This window comes from Artibeus jamaicensis, unplaced genomic scaffold (assembly GCF_021234435.1).
Source record: "Artibeus jamaicensis isolate MK-2021 breed Jamaican fruit bat unplaced genomic scaffold, CSHL_Jam_final contig_311, whole genome shotgun sequence".
NCBI lineage: Eukaryota > Metazoa > Chordata > Mammalia > Chiroptera > Phyllostomidae > Artibeus > Artibeus jamaicensis.
Genome location: NW_026521717.1, coordinates 13,331,066 through 13,356,459, shown reverse-complemented (window position 1 = coordinate 13,356,459; position 25,394 = coordinate 13,331,066). Strand labels below are relative to the sequence as shown.

General features: G+C 33.7%; 1 protein-coding gene across 2 annotated transcripts in view; it reads left to right on the top strand.

Moving 5' to 3' along the window:
* The window catches only part of CDK13 (cyclin dependent kinase 13), a 150,262-nt gene extending 128,874 nt beyond the window's left edge, over window positions 1–21,388 (top strand). The window contains exons 10-14 of one of the 2 annotated variants that reach the window (XM_053662954.1): window positions 5,724–5,840; window positions 6,395–6,526; window positions 12,507–12,712; window positions 18,935–19,384; window positions 19,973–21,388. In XM_053662954.1, coding sequence (XP_053518929.1) covers window positions 5,724–5,840; window positions 6,395–6,526; window positions 12,507–12,712; window positions 18,935–19,384; window positions 19,973–20,823 — 1,756 coding nt within the window. In that variant the 3' untranslated portion in view covers window positions 20,824–21,388. The remainder of the gene's footprint in view (window positions 1–5,723; window positions 5,841–6,394; window positions 6,527–12,506; window positions 12,713–18,934; window positions 19,385–19,972) is intronic. The other variant, XM_053662955.1, reaches the window with a different exon arrangement.
* The last annotated feature ends 4,006 nt before the right edge of the window (window positions 21,389–25,394 follow it).

Here is a 25,394-nt window from a genome sequence, read left to right as displayed (position 1 = left end):
AGAATGAAAAGCAAGTGAGGACAAAATGGAAGGAATGAGGGAAAAACTTCTCACATGAATCAGCACTTTTTAACTCTCAAGATTTACAGCAGCCAGTAAAAGAGCCTTAATAGAAGACATTTATAATCAGAATGAGAAAAATCCTCCTCCTCTCTATCCAACCTTCCCCACTACCCACCCCCACCCCCACCCCCCACCACCCTTTCTCCAAAAGCCTCAGGCCTAGGTGGTAACACAGGTGAAAGTTAAAAAATTTCAAAGGCACAGGCTCTGGTTTTTTCAGAATGCAGGAAAATTCCCATATTTTAAAAAGTGAATCATAAGTCAATAGCATAAAGTCATAAATCAATATCATAAAAAATTCTGTAGACTTGTGCTTGTTAATTGTTTTGATCTGAGAACTTCTCTACATTTTTAAAAATTATGAAAGATCCCAGGAACTTTTGTTTATGTTGGTTGTATCTACTGATAGTTATTAGAAATTAAAACTGAGAAAATAAAAGTATTTTTAATTCATTTAAAAATAATACGTTAAAATGGCATCTAAAATTGTAAAAAATATTTTCCAAATGTAAATAAATCTTGGTGAAATCAGTACCATTTTTATATTTTTACAAATTGTTTAATTGTTTAATAGAGTATACCTGGGATCCTCATGTGTGTGATTCACTGTTGTCACTAGTCTTTTCAGATAATTCTGCATATTCATTTTTGAAATTGCACTAAATAAATGATAATCTTTTACAGGTTAGATATAATGTATAGTCTGAAACCAAACCAAGTAATATTTGATACTGTAATGTATTAAAATCCATTGATCTCTATTGAACTCTGAATGGATCTTTTACAACTATGATGATTTTATAAATTATGTGTATTGGTCGTTTGGTTAATATTGTATCACTGAATTGAGCATCTCTTCGAAATGTAACATTATACTATTTGTTAATCACTAATTTCATCAGAAAAGCCTTTAGGTATTTATTGTGAAGCTGTTAGTTTCATGATGTAGATAATAAGTTTTCTGGTATTTTGATTTTCTCCTAAAAGCTTGAATTGTATAGTTGACAACAAATATTGCTGTCATCTTCCTTGAAGTAATAAACTGACCTTGATCATATTTGAGAAAATGTCTACAGATACCCAAGTCTGAATGACCATAGTTTGTTAGTTCTTGCAGGTAAAAAAGATGTTTAATGAATAAAGAAGGTATATATAATTGTATATACTTCTCAAATAATTGTATATACTTCTCAAGACAGCTATCAGACCTGTTGTATAGTAGAAGTGCTTTACAAATATTTCTGTTTTATCACAGACTATTAAAAAGAAGTATACTCAAGTGTTAGTGTTTAATAATGTTTTTTTCATTACTGCTTCAATAAATACATTCTTAGATGAAACTGGCTTCTTCCCTGCCCTGAGATTGTGTGGTAGTGCAGAGTAATTACTTCTGTTGTTGATGTCACTGCCTTGAATCATGCTAAGGTGCTGTTAGTGTTACCTCCCATTAGCCTTGCATCATCAGTATAAAGTTAACACATTGAAAAAGGCAATAATGTCTTAGTAATACCTTTAACCTGCTGGACCTTTGCAAGGTGTAGGGGACACCCAAGTCTTTGTACCCCTATTCTGAACACTGCTTCTGCATAACAATATTATATGAGTATTGATTCAGAACAAATTAACAAATAGAATACAGCATTATACTAAAATAATACTACTTTTATTAGGCCCAGGTGGTATTTCTCATTTGAATGTAAGGATGATTAAGTGTTAGGAAACTCTTAATACATAGAAGCCTAGGGAAGAAAATGCAGATAATGATTATATCAAGTTTCTAAAAATCAAACTGATAAAAGTTAAGTATCCTTTAAATATTTAAAAGCCACAAAAGTAAAACCTATAGTCAAAAGGAATAAATTAATGCTTCCTAAACAGGACATGTATATGAATTTGTATGTGTCTACAAATATCTTTATTATGTATCGTATATTTCAAGCTGAAGTCATCATCATTCCCAGTGGTAGACCAATGAAAATACTCCCATGAAAAAGAATTCATCTGTAACAAGCCCTGGCTGGTGTAGCTCAGGGCGTTGAGTGTGGGCTGTGAACTAAGGGGTCAGTGGTTCAATTCCCAGTCAGGGCACATGCCTGGGTTGTGGGGCAGGTCCCCAGTGGGGGCCACATGAGAGGCAATCACACATTGATATTTATATCCCCTCCTCCCTCCCTTCCCCTCTTTCTAAAACTAAATAAATGAAACCTTAAAAATACATTAGAAAAATTCATGACAAAACTAAATTATCCAATATTATATAGCACATATTTATCATTATAACATTGCTTAGAAATTGCTATATAATGTAACATGATATAGTGATAAAGGGGAATCATTAGAAAAAGTAGATGAATTCTTATTGTAGCTAATTATAAACCTGGAAAACTTCAAAGAAACAGCTACTAAAACTGTTAGGAATCATGGGATCTCACATGGCCACCTACAATTTTATATGTCAAATTTTAAGCTTTTTCTATAACAAAACTTTTCTAGTTCGTACTTAGGAAATATAGTAAGGGGAACAACACATTGAAAAAAGTAAAAAACAAAACCCATAACAAGAAATACAAAGATCTAATTGAAGTAGTATATATAAAAATGAAAGAAATGTAAAAATTTTTCTGAGATAGAAATATTAAGCTTGCAAGAATAGCCGTCCTTTCTGAATAAATCTATAAATTCACAGCAGAAGTTGTATCCCAATAGGATTCTCCTACTTTTGGAGTATGGTAGTACTGATTCTACATTTTATCTGTAAGGAATTCTGAGAATAGTAATTAGAGGAATGGGTAGATAGAGGAATTTGTCCTCTCAGCATCATAAAAAAAATATAAAGCCTGCCATACAGTATTGACACCAGAATATTAAAATAAGTAGATTCCAAAAGTAGACTTCAGCTATTTGGGGTTTAGCACATGATGCATTTTAAGACATGTTCAGTAAATGATTTTGGGAGAGCTTGTTGGCCATCAGGCACAAATGTTGCTAATATAGTTATCATCAATTCCTGTCTGCTTCTGGTAACTTTCCATGCCTCAGTATGTGTTCCATCCTGTATGCTGTTACCAATTAAATAACTTTAGTAGTACTTAGATGTTTTCCCACAACACATATAATAAAATAATTAAAACTCTTTAGCTAAGAGGTAATGAAACCAATATATATTATAAGGCTATTAATGGGCCAGATGATAGCTCATTTAATTTCACAGCTCTAAAGTAAAATTAATCTTCATTTTACAAAAGAAGAAACAAATTCTTACATGATGCAATTTGACAAGTATCACACAGACAGGATTCAGTTCTAAAGTTTGTTTTCATTATGCAGTTGATCCTTGAACAACATGGGGGAGTTGAGGCACTGACCCTGCGTGCAGTCAAAAATCTGTGTATAACTTTTAACTCCCCAGAACTGAACTACTGTTGACCAGAAGACTTACTGATAACAGAAGCAGTCAATACATATTTTATCTATATTACATGCTGTATTTTTACAGTAAAGTAAGCCAGGGGACAAATGTTATTAAAAAACCATAAGAGAAAACATTTATAGTATTTATTGAAAAAATCCATATAAGTGGACTCATGCAGTTCAAACTTGTATTGTTTATGGATCAACTTTAGGCAAGCTGCCTCTTAAAGATATATTGCGTGGCCCCTTTTTATCTTCCAGATAAACCTACCTGAGCTCTGAATTCCTCCTATACTGACATCTTTATTTCTTATCCCAAATGTTTGTACTTGACTAATTCCATGCCTTTGCCTGTGCACTTTTTCTTCGCCAGTAGCATATTTCTCTTATTCCCTTTCCCACTTTTCTATTGTTTAAGGGACATGGTTCCCAAACTATAATTTAGTAAGAGAAACAAACACGTAAACAACTAAAATATAAAACAAGATGAAACAGTGTCAAAAGAAACAAGTAGCATGCGAAGAGTGACCATATTGATTAACATTGGGGATATGGAAGACTTCTGTGAATGGAATACTTTTGATATGAATCTTGAGAAATGAAAAGCATTCAGGTAGCATCTAGGGAGAAGGAATATGAGCATGGATGTGAAGGCATAGTTGGTCTTTGGGTAGAGGTGAATTGGGAGGTGAGACTAGGGAAGGCAGTTTGGGATCAGATCATAAATAGCCATATTCCTATTTGGCCTTCTTTTCCTAAGAAAACTATTGTACTTTTGAGGGGTTTGCAAAAATTGGGTTGTAAGGAAGAAAAGACTGGAAATGGATAAAGAAGAAGATTCTTGATACCTTTTTAAAGCTTAGGCTTCTAAAAATTCTAAACTATAGAACAATAGTTCCCTCTTGTCCATGGTTTCGACTTCAGTTATCTGCAGTCTGAAACATTAAATGTAACATTCCAGAAATAAACCATAAGTTTTAAATTGCACACTGTTCCTAATAGTGTGATGAAATCTTACATGATCCCACTCCTTCCCACCTGTGTCCACGCTGTGTAAGGGTGAGTACAATACAACAGATATTTTGAGAAAGACCACATTCATGTTACTTTTATTATAGAATATTATATTTCTTCTAAATCTACACTGTGCCCAATTTATACATTAAACTTTATCATAGGTATATACATATGTGTAGGAAAAACACATAGCATGCATAGGGTTTGATACTGTCCCTGGTTTCAGGCATCCATTGAGGGTCTTAGAACATACGCCCCATAGATAAGGGGGATTACTGTATATTGAAACAAAAAGCACAGTTTGAGCTTAAATGTGACAGGTTGTCTGAAATAGCATTCTAAAGCTCAGTTAAAGAATGGCAATTTTAGTTGTCAAATGCTTTCATACATGTTGCTGCATGCATTTATATGTATAAAATATTTTTACTTTTAGTCACTGGTGCATGGACCTTTTTACTTAAAGACCAGCTGATTATTTTATATACATTGTACATTTATCCTTGGGATTCAGTATACTCAAGTTAAGCATATTTAACCCATTTTTTAATCTACACATTACCAAAATCAGTTTTTTAACTCCACTAGCTAGAATTACCTATTTGTTATAGCAGTTCTTCTATAAATTATCATCGTAAGGATTTATTAATACAAAAGTAAGAGTTTTTGAGATATAATCCGAATAGTGCATTTAAAATTTCTAAGTATCTTGAAATCTAGTACAATTTTAAAGAAGTCGTGTGATTCAAAGGTGTTACTTTTAGGGTCTTCCTGTTGACAGAATTCAGCAGTCTTTACAATATACTTACCTTCTTGAGTGTAGGATATTTGTTTCTGCTATTACTGCAAACTTCATTATATTCATGATGAAAGGTAGTGACAGATACCTAAAAAAAAAAAAAAACAGAGAAAGACATAAAGTGAACTCTAGTTCCTTAATTTATTGGCATAAAACTCTTCTTATTTTGGTTCAAAACATTAGCATATGTTGAGTGCTTACTTTGTTTTAAGGTTTGATTTTGTAAAGTTTTTTTTCTAGGAACTGGAATGTTTGGAGTATTAGAATATCTACTGACAGTAAATTTCTTCAAACAAGTAATTAAGTTGGGATAACTAAAATGTTTAGTGAAAATCTCTATACTTGTATCAGGACTTAAATGAGTTGATGTTTTGTAAAGTAGTTGTATTATTTTGTGTATGTAGTTTATAGCGATGTGCTTCTTCTTTGTGTTTAGCCGTATATGTGGGAGTCCGTGTCCTGCAGTGTGGCCCGATGTAATCAAACTGCCGTATTTCAACACCATGAAACCAAAGAAGCAGTATCGTCGAAAGTTAAGAGAAGAATTTGTTTTGTAAGAAGGGAATGCTTAAATACCCATATTGCACTGAATTTTTCTTTCTGTTATTTGTTGTGAATTCTAAATGTCACTGTATCCTCTGTTGACTCAAGAGTAGACATCACAATTCTCCCATGTCATTTTATTTTGAGTTTCTGTTTCTATATGCAATTTACCATTTCGCTACCATATGGCATTAGTGGTTTGGTTTTCTGTGTTAGATTAGGTGCTTACAGGAAAGAACTTTAATAGTATTTTAAAGTTTAAACATTTTTCAAGTTACTTGAGCTCAGGTTTTATTTTTTATTGTTGGAAACTAGTCTGTTCAATTCTTAATTTAGTTACAACAGCTAACTGCTCATAAAGTGATAAAATATATTATTTTTGTCAAAATTTACAGTAATAGTTACAAAAATATGTAAAAATTTTTTTTCAAAGGAAAATTAGAATTTATTGGACTAAAATATTGTAAACATGTTATAAAACACTAATATTTGAAATAAGCTTCTTAAAAAACATTAAACTTGTTTCAAAGAACATGTGTGACTGTTGTATTCCTCTCATGTCAGTATTCCTGCAGCTGCACTAGACTTATTTGATTACATGCTCGCCTTGGATCCTAGTAAGCGCTGCACTGCAGAACAAGCTCTTCAGTGTGAGTTCCTGCGGGATGTGGAACCATCAAAAATGCCTCCACCGGAGTAAGTGACTTTATTATTATTAGATCCCATGTATAAAGAATCTGGACAGTTTTAATAACATCTGTATATAAATATAAGAAGCTTTTCCATTATTAGTTAAGTCAGAAGAAATAAAAGAAATAAAAAGAAATAGAATAACAGTAAAACATATTTTGTACATCTAGAATGCAGAATCTTACATAATGTTCAGCTAATCATAGGACTAGCAAATGTAGCCTTCCTCTAGCCAATTTTATTAATGTATTTTAACTCTTAAGAAAATATTACTACTGCATCTTATTACTGTATTGCCCATACTACGGCTTATACTACTAGTTGGTATTGCTAAAATTTTGAGTGCTAAAGTTAAACATTTTTTGTTTTTAAGCTTTATAGTCCTCTCAGGTGGATGTTATTATCATCATCACCATTTTACAGAGGAGGAAGCAGGCGCAAAGAGGTTAAAAAACTTGCCCAAGAATACAAATATAGTAACAGGTGGCAGAGCTGGCTCTCAAATTCAAGTTAGTCCAATAAGAGAAAGAAGTTATGAAATATTTCTTAGCAAACTATATAATAGGAAATTTTTATTATTGGATAGAATAATATTACTATCAAAAGCCTTTATACAGAAAGTTTATTATCCAGTGATGGGGGTATAGAATGCACAGAGTTGGGGAGTCAGAACAGCTGGATTCTTGAAATTTCACTTTCTTGCAGCACCTGTAATTTCTCTAGAATTAGATTTGGGAAAAGGTGAGGAGACAGAGTGGTTCATTTGGTTCTTCTTGGTAGGATCTAGAGACTTTGTAGGGATTTTCTCAATTTTAAAATGATGATGATCATAAAAGCAAGCCTATTCCTGTAATAAAATATTTTCATGTACTACACTTTATATATTATAAATAAACAAACATGGGCTTTGGAGTTCAGATCTTGACTCTTCTACTTATCACTTAGATTGGGCTTCCTGTATTTCTGAGGCCATCATATTCAGCTTCATTAAGTTTTTGCTGTTTATGAATAGCTTTTGTGGGATGATTTGAGAGGCATTAAGGATATATCATCATCTGACATGTTGAGGGAACTGAATTATTCATTGTTGTATTCATTAAAAATTTTTTCTTAATTATTTTTTTGCTTATCAGTAAGTATCAGCAGTGTTGAAACTTTGGCTCTAGTATCCCTTCAAAGAATTTTTTTCAATTTTGGGTTTGAAAAATTGTCTAATTTACATTAAAATAAAAAAATAATATAGTGAACATTCATGTATCCTTCACATAGATTCACCAGTTATTAATATTTGGACACAGACACATTTAATTTATCACTCTATATAAATTTTTTTCTGAACTGTTTAAATGTTATATTGTAGAAGTGACCATTTATAAATGATTCACACGTATCTGTAAGAACTGGCACTTAATTTTGTGTAACTAAGGTACAATTATAAAGCATAAAAAATTTAACATAATATCTAATAGTCCTATTTCTCTAATTTTTCCTATAATTTTTCCAAATTATAGCTATTATTTTTTTATGGCAGTGGGGAATGAAGACTTTATTCAGAGCTTACACATTTCATTTAGCTTTTATGTCCCTTCAGCCTTTAATTATTCTTTGGGGAGGGTTTTTATAACATTGACATTTTTGAAGAGTTGAAGCTACCTATTTTGAAAAATATAAAAGTCTAGCTTTTAATGGCTTTCTTATGATCAGAATTAGAATATCTTTTGGGGTCGAGGCAGGCAAGAATATTAACTAGGTAGTGATGTGTGCTTCCTTGCTGTATCATATCAAGGGGGAACGTAATGCAGTTTTCTCTCATTATTAGCAGTGGGAGTTGATCTTGTGGTTTAAATAGCACATGTGAAAATATTCTGGTAAAACTGTATCAAAGTATATTTTTAACTGACAAACATTTTAAATCAAGGGTTTAAATAGTTGCAAAAGGTGTAATTTTCAGTGTATCATAAATGTTGACACTTAAATGCAGCAGTTACATCATTCTTAAAAACATATTCAGTGGAATCAGAATGTCTTATCTTTATATTCACCAACATTCACTTAGAAAATGTATGAAGAAACTCTAACAGTTTGACATTGTTCATTTTTCATTTTAACATACTGATTCTTCTGGGGTTTATTTTTAAGTCCTCACACAAGGATACGTTTATTGATTTTAGAGGGAGAGAAGGAGAGAAACATCAAACCATTGCCTCCTGCATGTGCCTCAACCAAGGATTGAACCTGCAACCTAGGTATGTGCCCTGACCAGGGATTGAACCCACAACTCTTTCAGTGTACGGGATGATGCTCCAACCAACTGAGCCACCTGACCAGGGCATTCTTCTGCAGGTTTTTAATGCAACACATATTTTTGCTTGAAAGTTTTATATTGATAATACTATTACACATTTTAAAAATAAGTATATGTATACATATAAATGGAAATTTGATTTTTAAAATCTGACTGACTACAAAGCTCTTTCTTTCTCTTCTTGATGAATTTGTCATTCCAAATATTAATAGTACATATTTTGGTTAAAAAAATAAAGGAAAATATTAAATTTTATTGGAAATGCAACGTAATGAAATAAATATGGCTGAGATTTTCCCCTGTGTAATTTGCTTATCTATCGATTCATCATACTTACTCTAGAATGAAACATAGTTCCACATTAATTTTAGTTTTATTGTCAACAAGCATTCGAGAATAAGTGGGGTTTTGTCATAGCTATGTCACTGAATTCTTTGAAATTCCTCTATATTATACCCCCAAATCACATAGTAATCTATCATCAAAAATTATTTTAATGATCTTTCAGATGTAAACATACGATTTTTTTCTCTTGTAATTTTTTGACAGTAAAAATGTGTAGAAACTGCATGACTTGCCAAAAGATGTGTTACCCAGTCATTAATCATTTAATTTTTTAAACTTGGGGAGAATAAACCAAAGAAACTTTATGAATACTTATTTAATTCACTATACTTAGAAGAGATTAGAAAGTCAGCATGTAATTTCAGTGCTGCTTTACCAATCAACTTTTTCAATGGTATTTTTATTACATTTTTAAAACAATATATTTTTGTCCATACCTTGGAACTATAAATGTATCTCATTCAATTTATGAAAAATGTCTGCCACATAACCTAATTAGAAACACTGTTTATATTGTCAAATGTATCACCTACATTTACTCAGTCTTTATCAGAATACAGCTGTTTTTTTTTTTTTAATTTAAAATAAATGTTAATGCGCATTTTGGTGAAAATTCTGTAAATTAGTAGTAAGTTGTGGGGTACATCAAATCTTGTTAGATATGTCACTAAAGCAGTCAGTTATAATGATGTCAATGTAATATTTAAATAGTTACATAAATAATATTACCCTCATTTTGTAACATGTAATAGTTAAAATTACAAATTATTTATGTACTAAAGACTATGAAAAAAGGCATGGTACTCCTTCAGGAAATATGTTTATGTATTAAACTGTTCTGATCAATTTTTTAGGAATAATCAAGTGAGAGTAGGTTATTAAAAAAAAACACAAAAATAGATGTCCTAACTTTCTGATGTATTTAGTGAAAAGAGAAAAAGTATAGCTGTTAAAAAAATAAATCAGAATAAGCAATAATTTTGTGTACAGGATGAATAAATCAGCAGCTAGGTGATAATTTTAATTTTCTTAATAGCAACTATTAAATAATTTATAGATAAAATGTGATCAACTTTATTAGAATATTTTATGATGTGATTTGATAAAAAATAGTTTTAAGCTACCATATTAAATGATAAGTGTTATCACACATGAATATAGTGCCTATGTCCGAACACTACATACGTTAACATATATTACCTCTACCCCACAAGATATTGTTATCTCATTTTTAAAGACAGGGTGACTGGGGCACAGAGGTCATTACTTGCCTCATGAGACACAATAAGTAAGTGACTGAACCAATATTTGAACCTTCAGGAAAGTACATAAAAATTTATTCATCTAAGAAAACAATCCTGCTATATCTGTGAGTCATTATCACTAACCTATACTGTTTTAGCTATTTGTTGTATAATGTTTATCTTTCCTGGAGATGAGTTTTAAAATCACCCATGTAGAATGCCTTACCTTCAAATTACCTTTTAGTGGAATTTTTTGCTTTACTCTCATGGGACTCTTTCTTTCACAAGTTCTGTGCATTCCCTGAACATTGGGATGGAGGAAGTGAAATCACTCCAGTTACTGCAGTACTGCAGTATATCTGAATTCAGAATATTCCAACAGGGGCTAAGGCTACAATATACATGCACAAAGGCACACGTGCAAAGGGAGAGAGGGACAGAGAAGAGAGAAAGGAAAGGCTTTGGCGGGATTATGATGCCTTATAGCTTCCCAATATCAATATTTCAAATTGTCCCTTTGTTTGTTACTCCAGGAGGTTTTTACACGCTGAGGCAATGCACCATAGTAAGATGGCTGAGAGGTATGCCTTCATTTTGTTTTTGGACCTCAGGTGCATAGACTTGGTTTAATCATAATCCTTGTGTCACTCATCATTGGTCCATGCATGGCTCTCTTTTTTTTCTTTTAGTTATGTGATTTAATTAGTTATTTCAAATGGTATTGATAAGTAGCCATGAGCGTACCAAATAAAAGCTAGAATCCTAAAAATAACTTACTTTAATTACATCATACCCTCTCTTCCCTTCCCCCTGGTCCTATCCCATGACATGTATCCTTTGCCTTCCTCCACCTGAGGTAACCATCATCCCTGTTTTCTTTTATATATACTTTTGTTGCCATCTATATGTACTCATAACAATTTATATTTTTAAATTTTAGTTGTTTTTAATTTTATAAGGGTTGTCATGCTGTTTGTAATCTTTTGGGAATGACCTTGCTTTACTTAATACTATATTACATTGCTAAGAGTCAACCATATTATTGCATATGCCTTTATTTTATAACATGAGATAAGAGTAATTGCAAAAGAGGAGGCATTAAGAATTTACTGAATGTGCAGGCCATGCTCAAAGGTCAATTTTGGGAAAGAGGACATGTGGGTATAGAAATTCTTTTAAAACAATTCCAAGTATACCGCCTTAGAAAGTCTTCATGTACCCTTGGAGGAAAACATGTACAGGTCATAGACTGCAGATGTATCACCAGGTTGGGGCTGCTCAAGGGGATTTGTAGTTATTCTGGGCAAGTTTATTAACCTTTCCAAGCCTTAATTTTCTCATTTAAGTAGATATCATAGTAACTTCCCATTGGATTATTAGGGTAAGAAGAAGATATTTATAAATCAAATATTTATGTCTTTCTTTAAGCAAAAGTTATTCTGCATTGTTGTCAGGCTTATGAAATTACATTCAGGTAGAATTGTTTCAGAATTGAGGGTAAGTTTGATAGTTACTAGTTATTCAAAACTCTTTGTTGATGAGTAATGAGCCTGGATTACCTATTATTAAAACACTTCTAGAATTAGTTTAATCTAGAGCATTTGCTTACAGATGCAAATATGAGGGTATTAAAAAGATAAAAGTTTTTACTAGAAATTTTTTTACAAATGTTATTATGTCCTACCCTTTAGTACTTTTTAAACCCTGCATCTAATTTCTGCAAATGGCATCTCTTTTGCCTTTTGTTTTTATGTCATATTGAATATATTATGTGCTATGATAGAATTGGCTTTGAAAGATTGCACCAAGGATAACTGTAACCTACTTTTATGACCATATATTACTCTTCACTATAGTTTCAATAAATGATTATTTATTGATTATTCAGAAACCATAAAAAATAGTCTGCTTATAAAAGTGAAGTCTGGAAGGAGGTGGGGCATCAAGGTCAGTTTTTATTGGAAGAATTTATAAAGGCTATGTGTGAAGTCTTCAACAACTTATAGGCCAGGGGAGTGGCAGCTTTATCGGTATTTAGCTTTTTGTTGTTAAGAAATACCACTGATGAACAGTTTTATTCTTTTTTTTCTAGCCTTCCTTTATGGCAAGACTGTCATGAGTTATGGAGTAAAAAGCGAAGAAGACAGAAGCAGATGGGCATGACTGATGATGTTTCCACAATTAAAGCCCCCAGAAAGGATTTGTCTCTGGGCTTAGATGACAGCAGAACCAATACACCCCAGGGTGTGCTGCCAACTTCACAATTGAAATCTCAGGGCAACTCAAACGTAGCACCTGGTCAGTAATGCTTTCATGGGTTGGTTTTCTTCCAGTTGTTTTTTGGCTACTCTTGATTATATTGCTGTAGTTTTAAAGCATTTGAGGTTAAAAGTTGAACATTAAGGTTTATGTATTGAACTTGACATTCTGTTATTTGCTTATGCCAGTACAGATGTGTCACCACGATATTAGGCTATCTCAAGGTAAGATTAACTTATAAAAAGGCCTCAATTACCTATGACTAGTCATTAGTCAGATTTCTCTACTTCCTTTTTTCTTCTAGTGCAGGAGTCAGTAGGTTTTGTACTAACCCTGTTCTCACTGAGGGTCAGCATTTAATGTCTGTTAATGCTTAAGATGTAAGATGAAAAATAGAGGAACATAGCCAAAAATTGTAATAGAAGCTCTTTCATACTCTTACCTTTTTTTACAGTAATTTAATTTTTCTTTTATAATCATAAACTTAATTCTGCAATCCAGCTAGACTTGGAAGGGGTAAGGAAAATGTGGAACCCAATGAACTGGTAAGAACATGATGATTGCAGAACATTCCAAGCAGACTGGGGTAAAAGAGTACTCTCCTGAGCTACAGAAGGAATGGTCAGGTAGTTAAGATGAAACACAAGTTAAATTTATGAGAGTTGTCCACAGACAGCAGTGGTGATCTTATTGATCTTGCCATTCATGCACCCAAAAGTGCTCCATGACTACCACAACATTCCTGCCATCTTTCACCTGGCCAAAGATCACATGCTTGCCATCCAGCCACTCAGTTTTGTCAGTGCAGATGAATAACTGGATAGCATTGTGTTGGGTCCAGCATTTGCCATGAACAAGATGCCAGAACCCATATGCTTCAGGATAAAATTCTCATCATCAAATTTCTCCCTATAGATGGATTTGCTGCCTGGGCCATTATGGCCTTGAAGTCACCACCTTGGTATATAAATCCTGAAAAAATTATGTGAAAGCAGGAACTTTTATAACCAAGTCCTTTCTCCCCATTGCTCACAGCATGAAAGTTTTCTACTATCTTTGGAACTTTGTCTATAAAAAACTCGAAGGAGACAAGGCCCAAGGGCTGTTGGTCAGCGATTTTGAAAACACTGTGGGGTTGACAGGGCAGCAGCATCTGCAAGGCTGCAGATTACTCCCAGTAAATTTCCCATTATATTATAGAAGCTCAGAAGTTTTATAAGATTGAATCTCTTCAATGTTAACTCTAAAAAATGGAATCCACTCCCTCACTTGGCCTCAAAAAACCAGAAAGCATTCATCTTTAGTATAATTTTTTTTAATGAAGGCAGAGGCAGTTATGACATAAATACAGACATACTTTTGTTTCTTTTAAAAAAATTATTTCTAGAGAGAGTGGAAAGGAGGGAGAAAGACAGGGAAACAAGAATATGAGAGAGAAATATTGATTATTTGCCTCTCATATGTGCCCAAGTGGGACCAGGCCCACAACCCAGGCATGTGTTCTGACTGGGAATCATACCCAGTCAGAATCATACCTTGTGTTTTGTGGGTTGATGCGCAGCCAGCTGAGCTAACCAGTCATACTTTGTTTTATTATGTTATGCCTTATTGCACTTTACAGATAATTTTAATTTTCACAAATTCAAAGTTTGTGGCAACCCTACACTGAGCAAGTATATAGGTACTACCTTTCCAACAGCATTTGCTCACTTCATGTCTCTTTGTTACACTTCGGTAATTCTAAAAATATTTCAGTTTTTCATCATTATTATATTTATTGTGATCAATGATTTTTGATGTTACTATTGTAATTGTTTTGGGATGCCACCACAGTGCCCATATAAGACATTGTACTTAATTGATAAATGTTGTATGTATTGTGATTGCTCCATTAACTTTTCCCTATCTCTCTTCCTGTTCTTGGGCCTCCTTATTCTCTGAGACACAACAATATTGAAATTAGGTCAATCAATAAGCTCATAATGGCCTCTAAGTGTTCAAGTAAGAGGAAGAGGCACACATCTCACTTTAAATCAAAAGCTAGAAATGATTAAGTTTAGTGAGGAAGGCATCTTGGATGCAGTGATAGGTGGAAAGCTGGGCATTTTGTGGCAGTCAAGTAATGAATGCAAAGAAAAAGTTCTTTAAGGAAATTAAAAGTACTATAGTAAAAACAAGCTTGAGAAGGCAAAATAGCCTTATTAATATACAGAAAGTTTTAGTGGTCTAGATAGAAGATCAAGCCAACTACAACATTCCCTGAAGCTGCAGCCTAATCCAAAGCGAGGCCCTAACTCTCAGTTCTGTGATGGCTGAGAGAGGTAAGAAATCTGCACAAGAAGTATTTGAAGCTAGCAGAGATCGCTTCATGAAGTTTAAGGAGAGAAGCCATCTTCATAATATAAAAGTGCAAAGCAAAGCAGCAAGTACTGATGTAGAAGCTGCAGCAAGCCATCGGAAAATATAGCTGAGATAATTAATGAAGGTGTTACACTAAACAACTACAGTAAACAACAGACTTTCAGAGTAGGTAAAACAGCAGATGCCATCTAGGACTTTGATACCTAAGACAGAAGTCAAGGTCTAGGCTGATTTTCAAAGGACAGGCTGACTTTCTTGTTAAGGGCCAGTGCAGTTGGTGACTTTAAGTTGAAGCCAGTGCTGTTTACCATTCCAAAAATTATAGTGTTCTTAATAATTATGCTAAATTTACACTGCCTGTGCTTTATAAATAGGACAACAAAGCCTGGATGACAGCACAGCTGTGTACAACATAGTTCATTGTGTATCGTAAACCTGCTGTTGAGGTCTACTGCTCAGCAGCAAACATTCTCTTCAGAATATTAACTGCACTTTGACAATGCACCTGGTCACCCAAGAGTTCCGAAAGAGAGGTACAATGAGATTAATGTTGTTTTCATGCCTGTTAACACAACATTCATGTTACACAGCTGATGCATCAAGTGGTAATTTCAACTTTAAAGTCTTACTATTTTGTAAGAAATATATTTTGTAAGGGTATAGCTGCCATAGATGGAGAGTCATCTGATGGATTTGGGTTAAGTAAACTGAAAGCCTTCTGAAAAGAATTCACCAATCTATGTGCCATCAAGACCAGTCATGATTTGTGGAAAGATATTGAAATATCAACATTAACAGGCATTTGGAAGATGATTCCAACCCAAATGGATGATTCTGAGGGTTCAAGACTTCAGAGGAGGAAGTAAGATGTGGTAGAAAGAGCAAGAGAACTAGAAGCAGAAGTGGAGGAGCCTGAAGATGTGACTGAATTGCTTGCAATCTCATGATAAAACTGCAACAGATGAGAGTTGTTTCTCGTGGAAGAGAAAAGAAAATCGTTTTCTTTCTAAAATCATTTAGAAGAGATAAAATCTACTTCTGATGAGGATACTGTGAAGATTGTTGAAATGACTTTAGATTATTACGTAAAAATAGTTGATAAAGCAACATCAGGGTTTGAGAGGTTTGACTCCAATTTTGAAAGAAGTTCTACTTTGATAAAGTGCTATCAAATAGCATAGTGTGCTATCAAATAGCATATCATGCCACAGAAGAAATGTTTGTGAAAGCAAGTCAGTTGATGTGGCAGACTTCATTGTTGTCTTATTTTAAGGAATTGCCACAGCCACCCCAATCTTTAGCAGCCAACACCCTGATCAGTCAGCAGCTATCCACATCAAGGCAAGACCCTCTATCAGTGAAAAGGTTACTGACTGGCTTATATGATGGTTAGTAATTTTTAGCAACAAAGCATTTATACTGAACCATTTTTATTACGTGTACCTTTTTATTAAAAGGTATATATATTATATTTTTAGACATAATGCTATTGCATACCTAATAGACTACAGTAAACATAACTTATGTAATGCACTGGGAAACCAAAAAATGGATGTCAACTTGCTTTATTGCAATACATTGTGTGCATCCAAACCAGCATGATTTCCAAGGTATGCGTGTGTGTGTGTGTGTGTGTGTGTGTGTGTAGAGGTGGCAGTTTATTAAACATGAAATGTACCCTAATACTTATTAAGAGATGAGTAAATATTGATTGGTTAGTTGACTATAACATTTGTGAATTAAATTGAGCTTTTGGTGACTGAATAGAGTAGATTAGCTGAGAAAGTTTGAGGAAGATTACCATTCTTATCCCATGTAATCTACAAGCTCATACTTGACCTTGGTTAGACTACATTAAAGTGTTGATACATGTTACTTTAAAAACCAGAAGCAATTGCTATTGGTTCTAGAGAAGCATTCTTCAGAATTTCTCAAAATAGTGATTCCCCTTGTATATGAAAATATATTTGGTACACATAGATTTGGAAAACACATCTATTGTCCACACCATGAAGGCTGTGTACATCAAGTTCAATATTCTTTCTTTTCATCTTAAAAATGCGTAAAATAAGGAGAAAGGCAAAATAGAATCAACAGGAAGTTTTCTTAACTTGTATATTGGTTACATGTTTTATATACCTACTACTGGAACAATCAGTAAGTATGAATGGTGGTCAGTTGTCTCAGGTGACAGTTGTCATATTCCATAATAAGACTATCAGGTCTTTATTTCTACTCCTGTTCATGAAACTGTTGTCCTTATTCCACTACCAAACCTAGTGGCATAGAGGTTAGTTATTTCACTCTATTTTAGCTGGTAAAAAATGAATTGCCTTTTCTGAGTTCATTTTGTTATTGTTTCTTATCTACATATTAACAGCCCTATTAATGGTGGAGAGGTTTCTTTTTGTTTTGCTTTCCTTTTATTTTTCTTTCTATTGATTTTTAGAGAGAGAGAGATACCAATTTTTTGGTTCATTTATTTGTGCAGTCATCGGTTGATTCTTATATGTGTGCCCTGACTGAGGATCGAACCCACAACCTTGGCATATTGGGATGATGCTCGAACCAACTGAGCTACCTGGCCAGGCCAAATTTTTTTTTAATATTAAGTGAGAATTCTGTTTGTTGTTTTTTTTAAATAGGAATGTATTCTCTTTGCTCTATTTTCTTTATTAATCAGTAAATGTCTTGAAATAAGGAAATGCTATTTTTGTAGAGAAGATACCATAGTTAAAGATTACTTCTCTGAGCTCACAACAGAGACTGCTTCTGTTAATAGAGAAATAAAAGGGAAAACAGGAAAACTGTCCCTTGAGGTATAAGTAATCAGACTTTGTTCCTTATTAATGCTGCAGGTCACAAGAATAATTTGTACAAGTTTGTTATGAATTAATCTAAAAATGATATTAAATAATAAAAGAAATCTCAAAGTCTATAAAGAGAGAATATTAAAAAAACAGTATTATCAGTTTTTCATCATTTTGGAGTTTCACTTCTACTATGTAGTTACGGAAATTGTTTACCAGTGTCTGTATTATCACTTAACATATTTATATACATTTGAGCTGTGTTATACAAGGGTGGGCAAAAGTAGGTTAATAATAATAATAATAAATAATACAATAATGAATAAACAATAATATAAGAATAAACTCTGCATAATCTCAACTATAAACTTACTTTTGTCTGCCCCTGTACATGACTCAGATAACAACAAAACAAACCTGAATTTGTTTTGCTGGTGATGAGTTAATATCTTTACCCAAAGTAACTTAAAATTTTTAAAAAGTAATTTGAATAAAATACACTTTATTGAAGAGTCTACAACATCCTAGTTTGAATTAACTATAAAGTTAGGTTCTTAGATAATAAGCATTATGTTAAATAAGCAGTAGTTGAGAATACTGGGTTCCAATCTCAATTCTGCCACTTACACAGTTTTTGACCTTAGGCAAGTTATTTACTATTCTGGATGTCAGTTTCTTCTTCATTAAAAAAATTGGGCTAATAATAGAGCATGCCTTATATTGTTGTGAGTAATAAAGGACATAAAATGCTTATAAAGTATCTGACCCTGTAGCTGTCATCATCTAGTTACCATTCACAGGCGATACTTCCTGGTTATATTTATAGTATGAGGGTCTTGATTTTCCTTTTGAAATATTCCTAAGATAATTTTTTCAACACAGATCACAGTTCTTTTTTTGTTGTAATTTATATACAGTTACATTTTAAATGTATATGAAATTAAACTAGACTGAGATTTTCTTCTCATAGTGTTTCTTAAATACTGTCCTACAAATATGCACTTTTGTATGGTCATACAGAGTGAGCCATTTTGTGGGTGGGGGAGCTATAAATTATGGCAATTCTAATTAATATAAACTTTGTCTTTAGTAAAAACAGGCTCTGGACAGCAGTTAAACCACAGTGAATTGGCAATTCTACTAAACCTACTACAATCTAAAACAAGTGTTAATATGGCTGATTTTGTCCAAGTGTTGAACATTAAGGTAAACTCTGAGACTCAACAGCAGCTAAATAAAATAAACCTTCCTGCTGGAATTTTGGCAACAGGTGAAAAACAGACAGATCCGTCAACACCACAACAGGAGTCTCTAAAACCATTGGGAGGAATTCAACCTTCTCAGAGCCTCCAGCCTAAAGTGGAAACTGATGCTGCCCAGGCGGCTGTGCAGAGCGCATTTGCAGTTCTATTGACTCAGTTAATAAAGGCTCAGCAGTCAAAGCAGAAAGACGTGCTTCTAGAAGAAAGAGAAAATGGAGCAGGACATGAAGCATCATTACAGCTCAGGCCACCTCCAGAACCTAGCACTCCAGTATCAGGTGAGTATGCAGGTAGCAGACCACTAATGTAGCTGCATCCATACTGTTTTCTTGTTGGTGGTTATTATCTATAGTGTGTGTTGTTTAGTGACATTGCTAAGAGATGGCTGACAATTCTCAGGTGTTAGGTTACCTTTTTTGTCTGTTTACTTCTAGGAATTGATTTTTTAGCAGATTAACCATGTGTGATATAACTCATTATTAGTTAAATATAGATTTTTCTCATGTAAACCTATGGTTAAGAAGTAATCTTTTACTCCAACTACAACAGGATGATTGACCAAGGCAGAAATTTTGCATATATAGTAGCTTTTGTTCTTCAAGCAATAAACAGGTATATAAGAGATTTTTCAGTCACAATAGACTTAAATAGTAGCAGGCAATATTAGTACTTATATACCCTTTTCCTTTGTATTTAATTTTTTTCCTCTTCTTTTTTTTCGGGGGTATGGACAGAGGTTGAACTTCTAATGCTCTTTAGGACCCCCACAGGAAACATGAACTATTTTGAACATTTAGTTTTCCTCAGTAAATACTACTTTGTTTGTTTGTTTGTTTGTTTGTTTGCTTTTTTTTTTTTCCACTTAGGGCAAGATGATCTCATCCAACACCAAGACATGAGGATATTAGAGCTCACACCAGAACCAGACCGGCCTCGTATTCTGCCTCCTGATCAACGACCTCCCGAACCACCTGAACCACCACCAGTCACTGAAGAAGATCTGGATTATCGGACAGAAAACCAGCATATACCCACCACTAGTTCTTCATTAACTGACCCTCATGCCGGAGTGAAAGCAGCCCTGTTGCAGCTACTAGCTCAGCATCAGCCCCAAGATGATCCTAAAAGAGAAGGTGGTATTGATTACCAGACAGGAGATACTTATGCATCCACTTCAGACTACAAGGACAATTTTGGACCCTCTTCTTTCTCTTCTGCTCCTTATGTTAGTAATGATGGTCTAGGAGGTAGCTCTGCTCCACCATTGGAACGACATAGCTTCATTGGAAACTCAGATATTCAGTCTTTGGATAACTACAGTACTACTTCATCTCATTCTGGTGGTCCACCTCAGCCTTCTGCCTTTTCTGAGTCATTTCCCAGTTCAGTAGCTGGATACGGAGACATTTACCTCAATACTGGTCCCATGTTATTTAGTGGAGACAAGGATCATAGATTTGAATATAGCCATGGCCCCATTGCAGTCCTGGCAAACAGCAGTGACCCTTCTACTGGGCCAGAGAGTACTCATGCTTTGCCAGGAAAGATACACAACTATAACTATGGTGGTACCTTACAGGAAAACCCCGGTGGCCCCAGCCTCATGCATGGACAGACCTGGACTTCTCCTGCCCAAGGACCTGGATATTCACAAGGATACAGGGGACACATTAGCACATCAGCTGGCAGAGGTCGAGGCAGAGGGCTACCATATTGAGTATCAGTTTTTCCTCAGGCACATCATTTTTATCTGGAAAGACTTTTCTAGCTGCAATTTAAGGCAGCAATCCAAGAGACTTGAATAATAATAATTCAACAACAGCTTTATTTTTATGTGAAAAGGGTCTTGCATACAATAGTTTTAAAAAAGACCAAAAAAAAAAAACCTGCTTAAATTCATGCTGTTCTAAAAACTAGATCTGTTGATTGTACATCTTCACAAATTCTAGTTAACAATTTTATTTTGTATTCTTGCAGTTTTAAGTGGATGCTAATATTAGGGACATAAAAGTCTTTTATGGCCCTCTTGCAGTTCTGAACTATGCACATTTGTGCTTTTTTTTTTTTTAGGTTTGGACCAACTTTTATGTAAAAAACAACCACCACCCCCCTTCTCCAGTTTTACAACAATCAGAAAGGGCACTGATTTACTTGGTATTTTTCTTTTTACAAAGCTACCTTTAGTCAAAGGTCACTGTCAGTCTTTGCACCTGCTTTCAGTGTTATTGTGAAAGGTGTACTTTGTGCTCATTTCAGAAAATAAAACACAACCTTTCTCTTGATGCAACAGTTTTATAAAAGAAATGGTCAATGTTGTTTTTGTTTTATTTTGCAGATTATCATAACCTAGCAAAATGCATTCAAATGAAATAGTGGGTTTTATATGAAAAATGTGGGTGGGTTGGGGAGGGTAAGTAAGTGCCTTAACAGGTAAGCTTAAGGTCAGAAAAAGTACTTAACCTTTATACCCGTTTGTCTTCTAGAGGGAATCGATATGTTTGTATTGAAGAGGAAGGGAGCTCTTGGGTGTTTGGGGTCTGCCTACTCAAGTCCTGTTAGATCCATTCTCTCTGCTTATCACACTTGCTCCTTTTTTACCTCTCTTTGGGCTGTTACCTTCCACTACCATCTTCTCTTAGAGAGTGAGAGTAAAGAAAGGGAGTAGAACTGCAATCACTACTTTGTTACTTCTGACTTTAAGTTCTAAAAAGTTTTGCCATTTAAATGATTGAAAGTAATAGCTTAATGAGTATTTCAGAGCACCGTTTTCTTTTAGGCTTGCCATGTTTTTGTTTCCATTTGCCATGGATAATGGGAGGGCTTAGTAGCATAGAAGCAAGGCATAATAACAGAATTAGAATATCTGCTAATGTTCATGGGGGGAGGTGAGGAAAACACCATATTTTAAGTTAGACAATTGCCATTTATGAAAGAAATAACTTCACTTGTTAACTGGAAACATTGCCTAGATTGAATTTACTACAGCAAAGAAAAAGTGAAGGAAAACCTTTTATCTTCCCCTCCTCTCACCTTCTGTGAGGTTTATTAGGACTTTTGCCAGACTTAAAGCAACTTTAGTTCAACGATTTTTTTTTAAATTAAAAGCAACAAAAAATGATGGATAAATTCTTATTTAAACTGTGATGGTATCAAGTATAACTTTTTGTGCACACTCACACACATAGATAGTTATAATAATTCTAGAAAGGAACCAAAGTTAAATAACCAGTGTTTCGATGTCACTAAATGGAAAAATAGACTCCGGAAATGAGTTGTGCTGATTAACCATTTTGTTTTAACCATTCTTTTCTGATAACTTTTTTATTGGAATCTCAAGTTGAAACAACAGTTATAGAATGGAAATTGTTCCAGTTCTAAAGTCAGTCTTTTAACCCTGTACCCCCTATCTTACTTGCGAGACTTCATTTAAAATAGTACAGTAAGAATATTTTAAAATTTATCATTTTATGGCTATAAAATGATGTCAGTTAACCATCTTATTTTTTATGGAACTTTTTTTGTTGGGGAGAAGTGAATGAAAGAAGTTATTTTGCTTTTATTTGGATATTAAGTGTGAACAACTTATAATGAAACTACATTTTTAGGAAGTGAAGAAATATTTTGAATTTTTGCAAAATAGCTACAGTATTCAAGTATCTGAAATTTCAGTATGGTGACTCTTAGAGCTTTAGATCTTCCTATAAGTGACAGTATCTAAGTTATTCTTAATAGTCACACTTGTTAATTCTGCTGACCATAGTAGCTAACATAAAATTGAAGATATTTATGTGACATGAATAGCCTGTGTTTTAAAAATTAAATATTTTATATAAAATTGAACTGTGTTTGGATAGTTTTTCTAATTAAACATTTCAGTTATGTATTTATATTGCAAGAGTGGCTGGGAGGATAGGGGAATTATTTCTTGAAATTGAAAATTTGAACTACAACTTTTAATATTACTCTAAGACAGTATTGATTGAGAGATATACCAATAATATTTTATGCACCACTTAGAAATAAATTGCCAATTAAACCACAACAGAATTGTAAGACGCAGCAATATAAAGATACTTCCCCAATTCAGACATGTTACTATGTGAAAGAATGTATATTAAAATTGATGAAATATGGTAGTAAAAATATTAATTTGTTCTATAACATTTAATATTTTTGTGAATCTGGACTAATAGGAGGTTTGGGAAGTTGCTATTTCTGTAAGTTATAAAAATTGCAGTAACTACTGGATATTCTTGAGTGAAATCTAAGGAACATAAAATATTGCGTAAGTATTTTGGGAAAAAACTGGCGAGGTTGTAAATAAGATGATGAAAATGGAAAAGATTGACTTACAAAAAGAAGAAAATACTTGTTTCACATGTGAAATTCCTATGTGTATTTCCTGACACAAGCAAGTTTCTCTGCATGCAACTCATTAAGTTTCCTGTCTTTAATCCATCATGTGTTGGAGAGTTGCAGTTACCCATGTAATTTCAAAAAGACTCTTTAAGGGGTTTATTGATTAAAATGTTTGTGGAATGTGAAGTAAGGTAATGCATTGGTTGTGATTCAGAACTTCATTCCGTCAGTAAATACATACTTCTTGCCTACCAAGTGCCAGGTATTATGCTAACAACTTGGAATACATCAATCAACATGAAAGGCATTAAGTCATACTTCTAGTATGGTGACAATGAACATGATTTTTTAAAAGTGTCTGGAAAGGCTACATGTATTTGCTGCTTGAAAATGTGAATGTCTTTGTAAAATTTTAAAGTCATAGTTGAAAAAGAAAGATTCTGGAAAGAAATAGAACAACTGAAAACTCAATGAAAATTTTTGTTGCATCTCTCTAGTTTGCAGTAGGCCAATTTGTAGGACATACCAAGATTTCTTGAGAAAATTGGAAGGTAAATAAATGGGTTCAATGCCTTCAAACTAATCTTACTGGTACTTCTGAGTTAAAATTTTGCTGTACCTGCTGTTATCGGGAAGACTTGAGTTAGGGGGCTTCCCCTCCTGGGTTCTTGTCTCATTAGAGAGAAATGAATTCAGGTGAGAGACAATACGTGTAGTGGAAATCAGATAGCAAGTTTGTTTGTGAAATACACTTGAGCATGAAGCTGCACGCGGGCACCCAACTAGTCCTGAGTGCCCTGATTATTTGGAGTTTTAGGGGTTTTATGCTTGAAGCCACCTTCAAGGTTCCCCCTCTTCCCCCCTTACCTGGTGGACCTTGGGATTAACATATAGTTTCAAAGACTTTATCCCAGATAGTGGAAATGATACACACAGAATTTCAAAGGCTCCCCTCCTCCTATGTTATCATGGATTTTCTTGTGATTTTTGGAACACCTGGCAATCTTACCTGACTGGGCTCAGGACTGCTGAATTAATGGGTGAAATGTGTCCTCCCACTCCCTGTCTTGGTTTGGTATCTATTTTGCCTAACATTTGCTATAAGCTTAATCCAATTTTTGATAATTTTTCACTCTGGGTTATTTATTTATTTATTTATTTAGAATGAAATCTGAAATACAAGTTTTGAATGAAGATCTACTGATTCCCTGGGATATAAGTTTTGGTATTTTAAAAGTCTGAACAGGATGTCCCATTAATTTAAAATTATCTGGTCTAACACTTTACTGCTAAGAAGAATGAGACTAAGGAGAGATGGAGTGCCATTGCTTGTTTCTCTAAATTGTGGAGTCTAAATTATGACTAGCCATGTCTAAATTATGCAGTAGATACCTAACTTTTCAATAAGAACATCGATGGTTAAAATATCGGTGTTTTTGTAAAATAAAAAAATTTAGAATATTGAACAACTAATTGAATATAGGTGGCTTTAAAGTCAACTTAAAAACAATTCAGGAAGAGTAGGAAGATAAATTTTAGAAAATGTAATTAGGGGCCGTTAGAGACCTTTTCATTTGTGGGTAGATTTTGAAAAGGAGATTCCTCTTTTTTTTAAAGACATAGTTACTTAAATATCCAACAATAGATGATAAGACTAAATCATTAAAGTGTATTTTCTATTTGTAGGAGGAAGCTTATCAGCAGGCCTGCAAACAGTGCTTCTATATTTTTTAATGTTTTATTAATTCTAAGTTATTTTATAAGGGAAGCAATAGTCGTCATCTACCAAAGCCTTCTCAGATAATTTCCTAAACTGTTTTTAGTTTAATTAAAAATAAAAGCTATTAACATATTAAGCTATCAAGGGATCCAGTTGAAGACAGGGAAAACAAAATTTTAATCATAATGAAAATGACTTGCCCTTTGAAT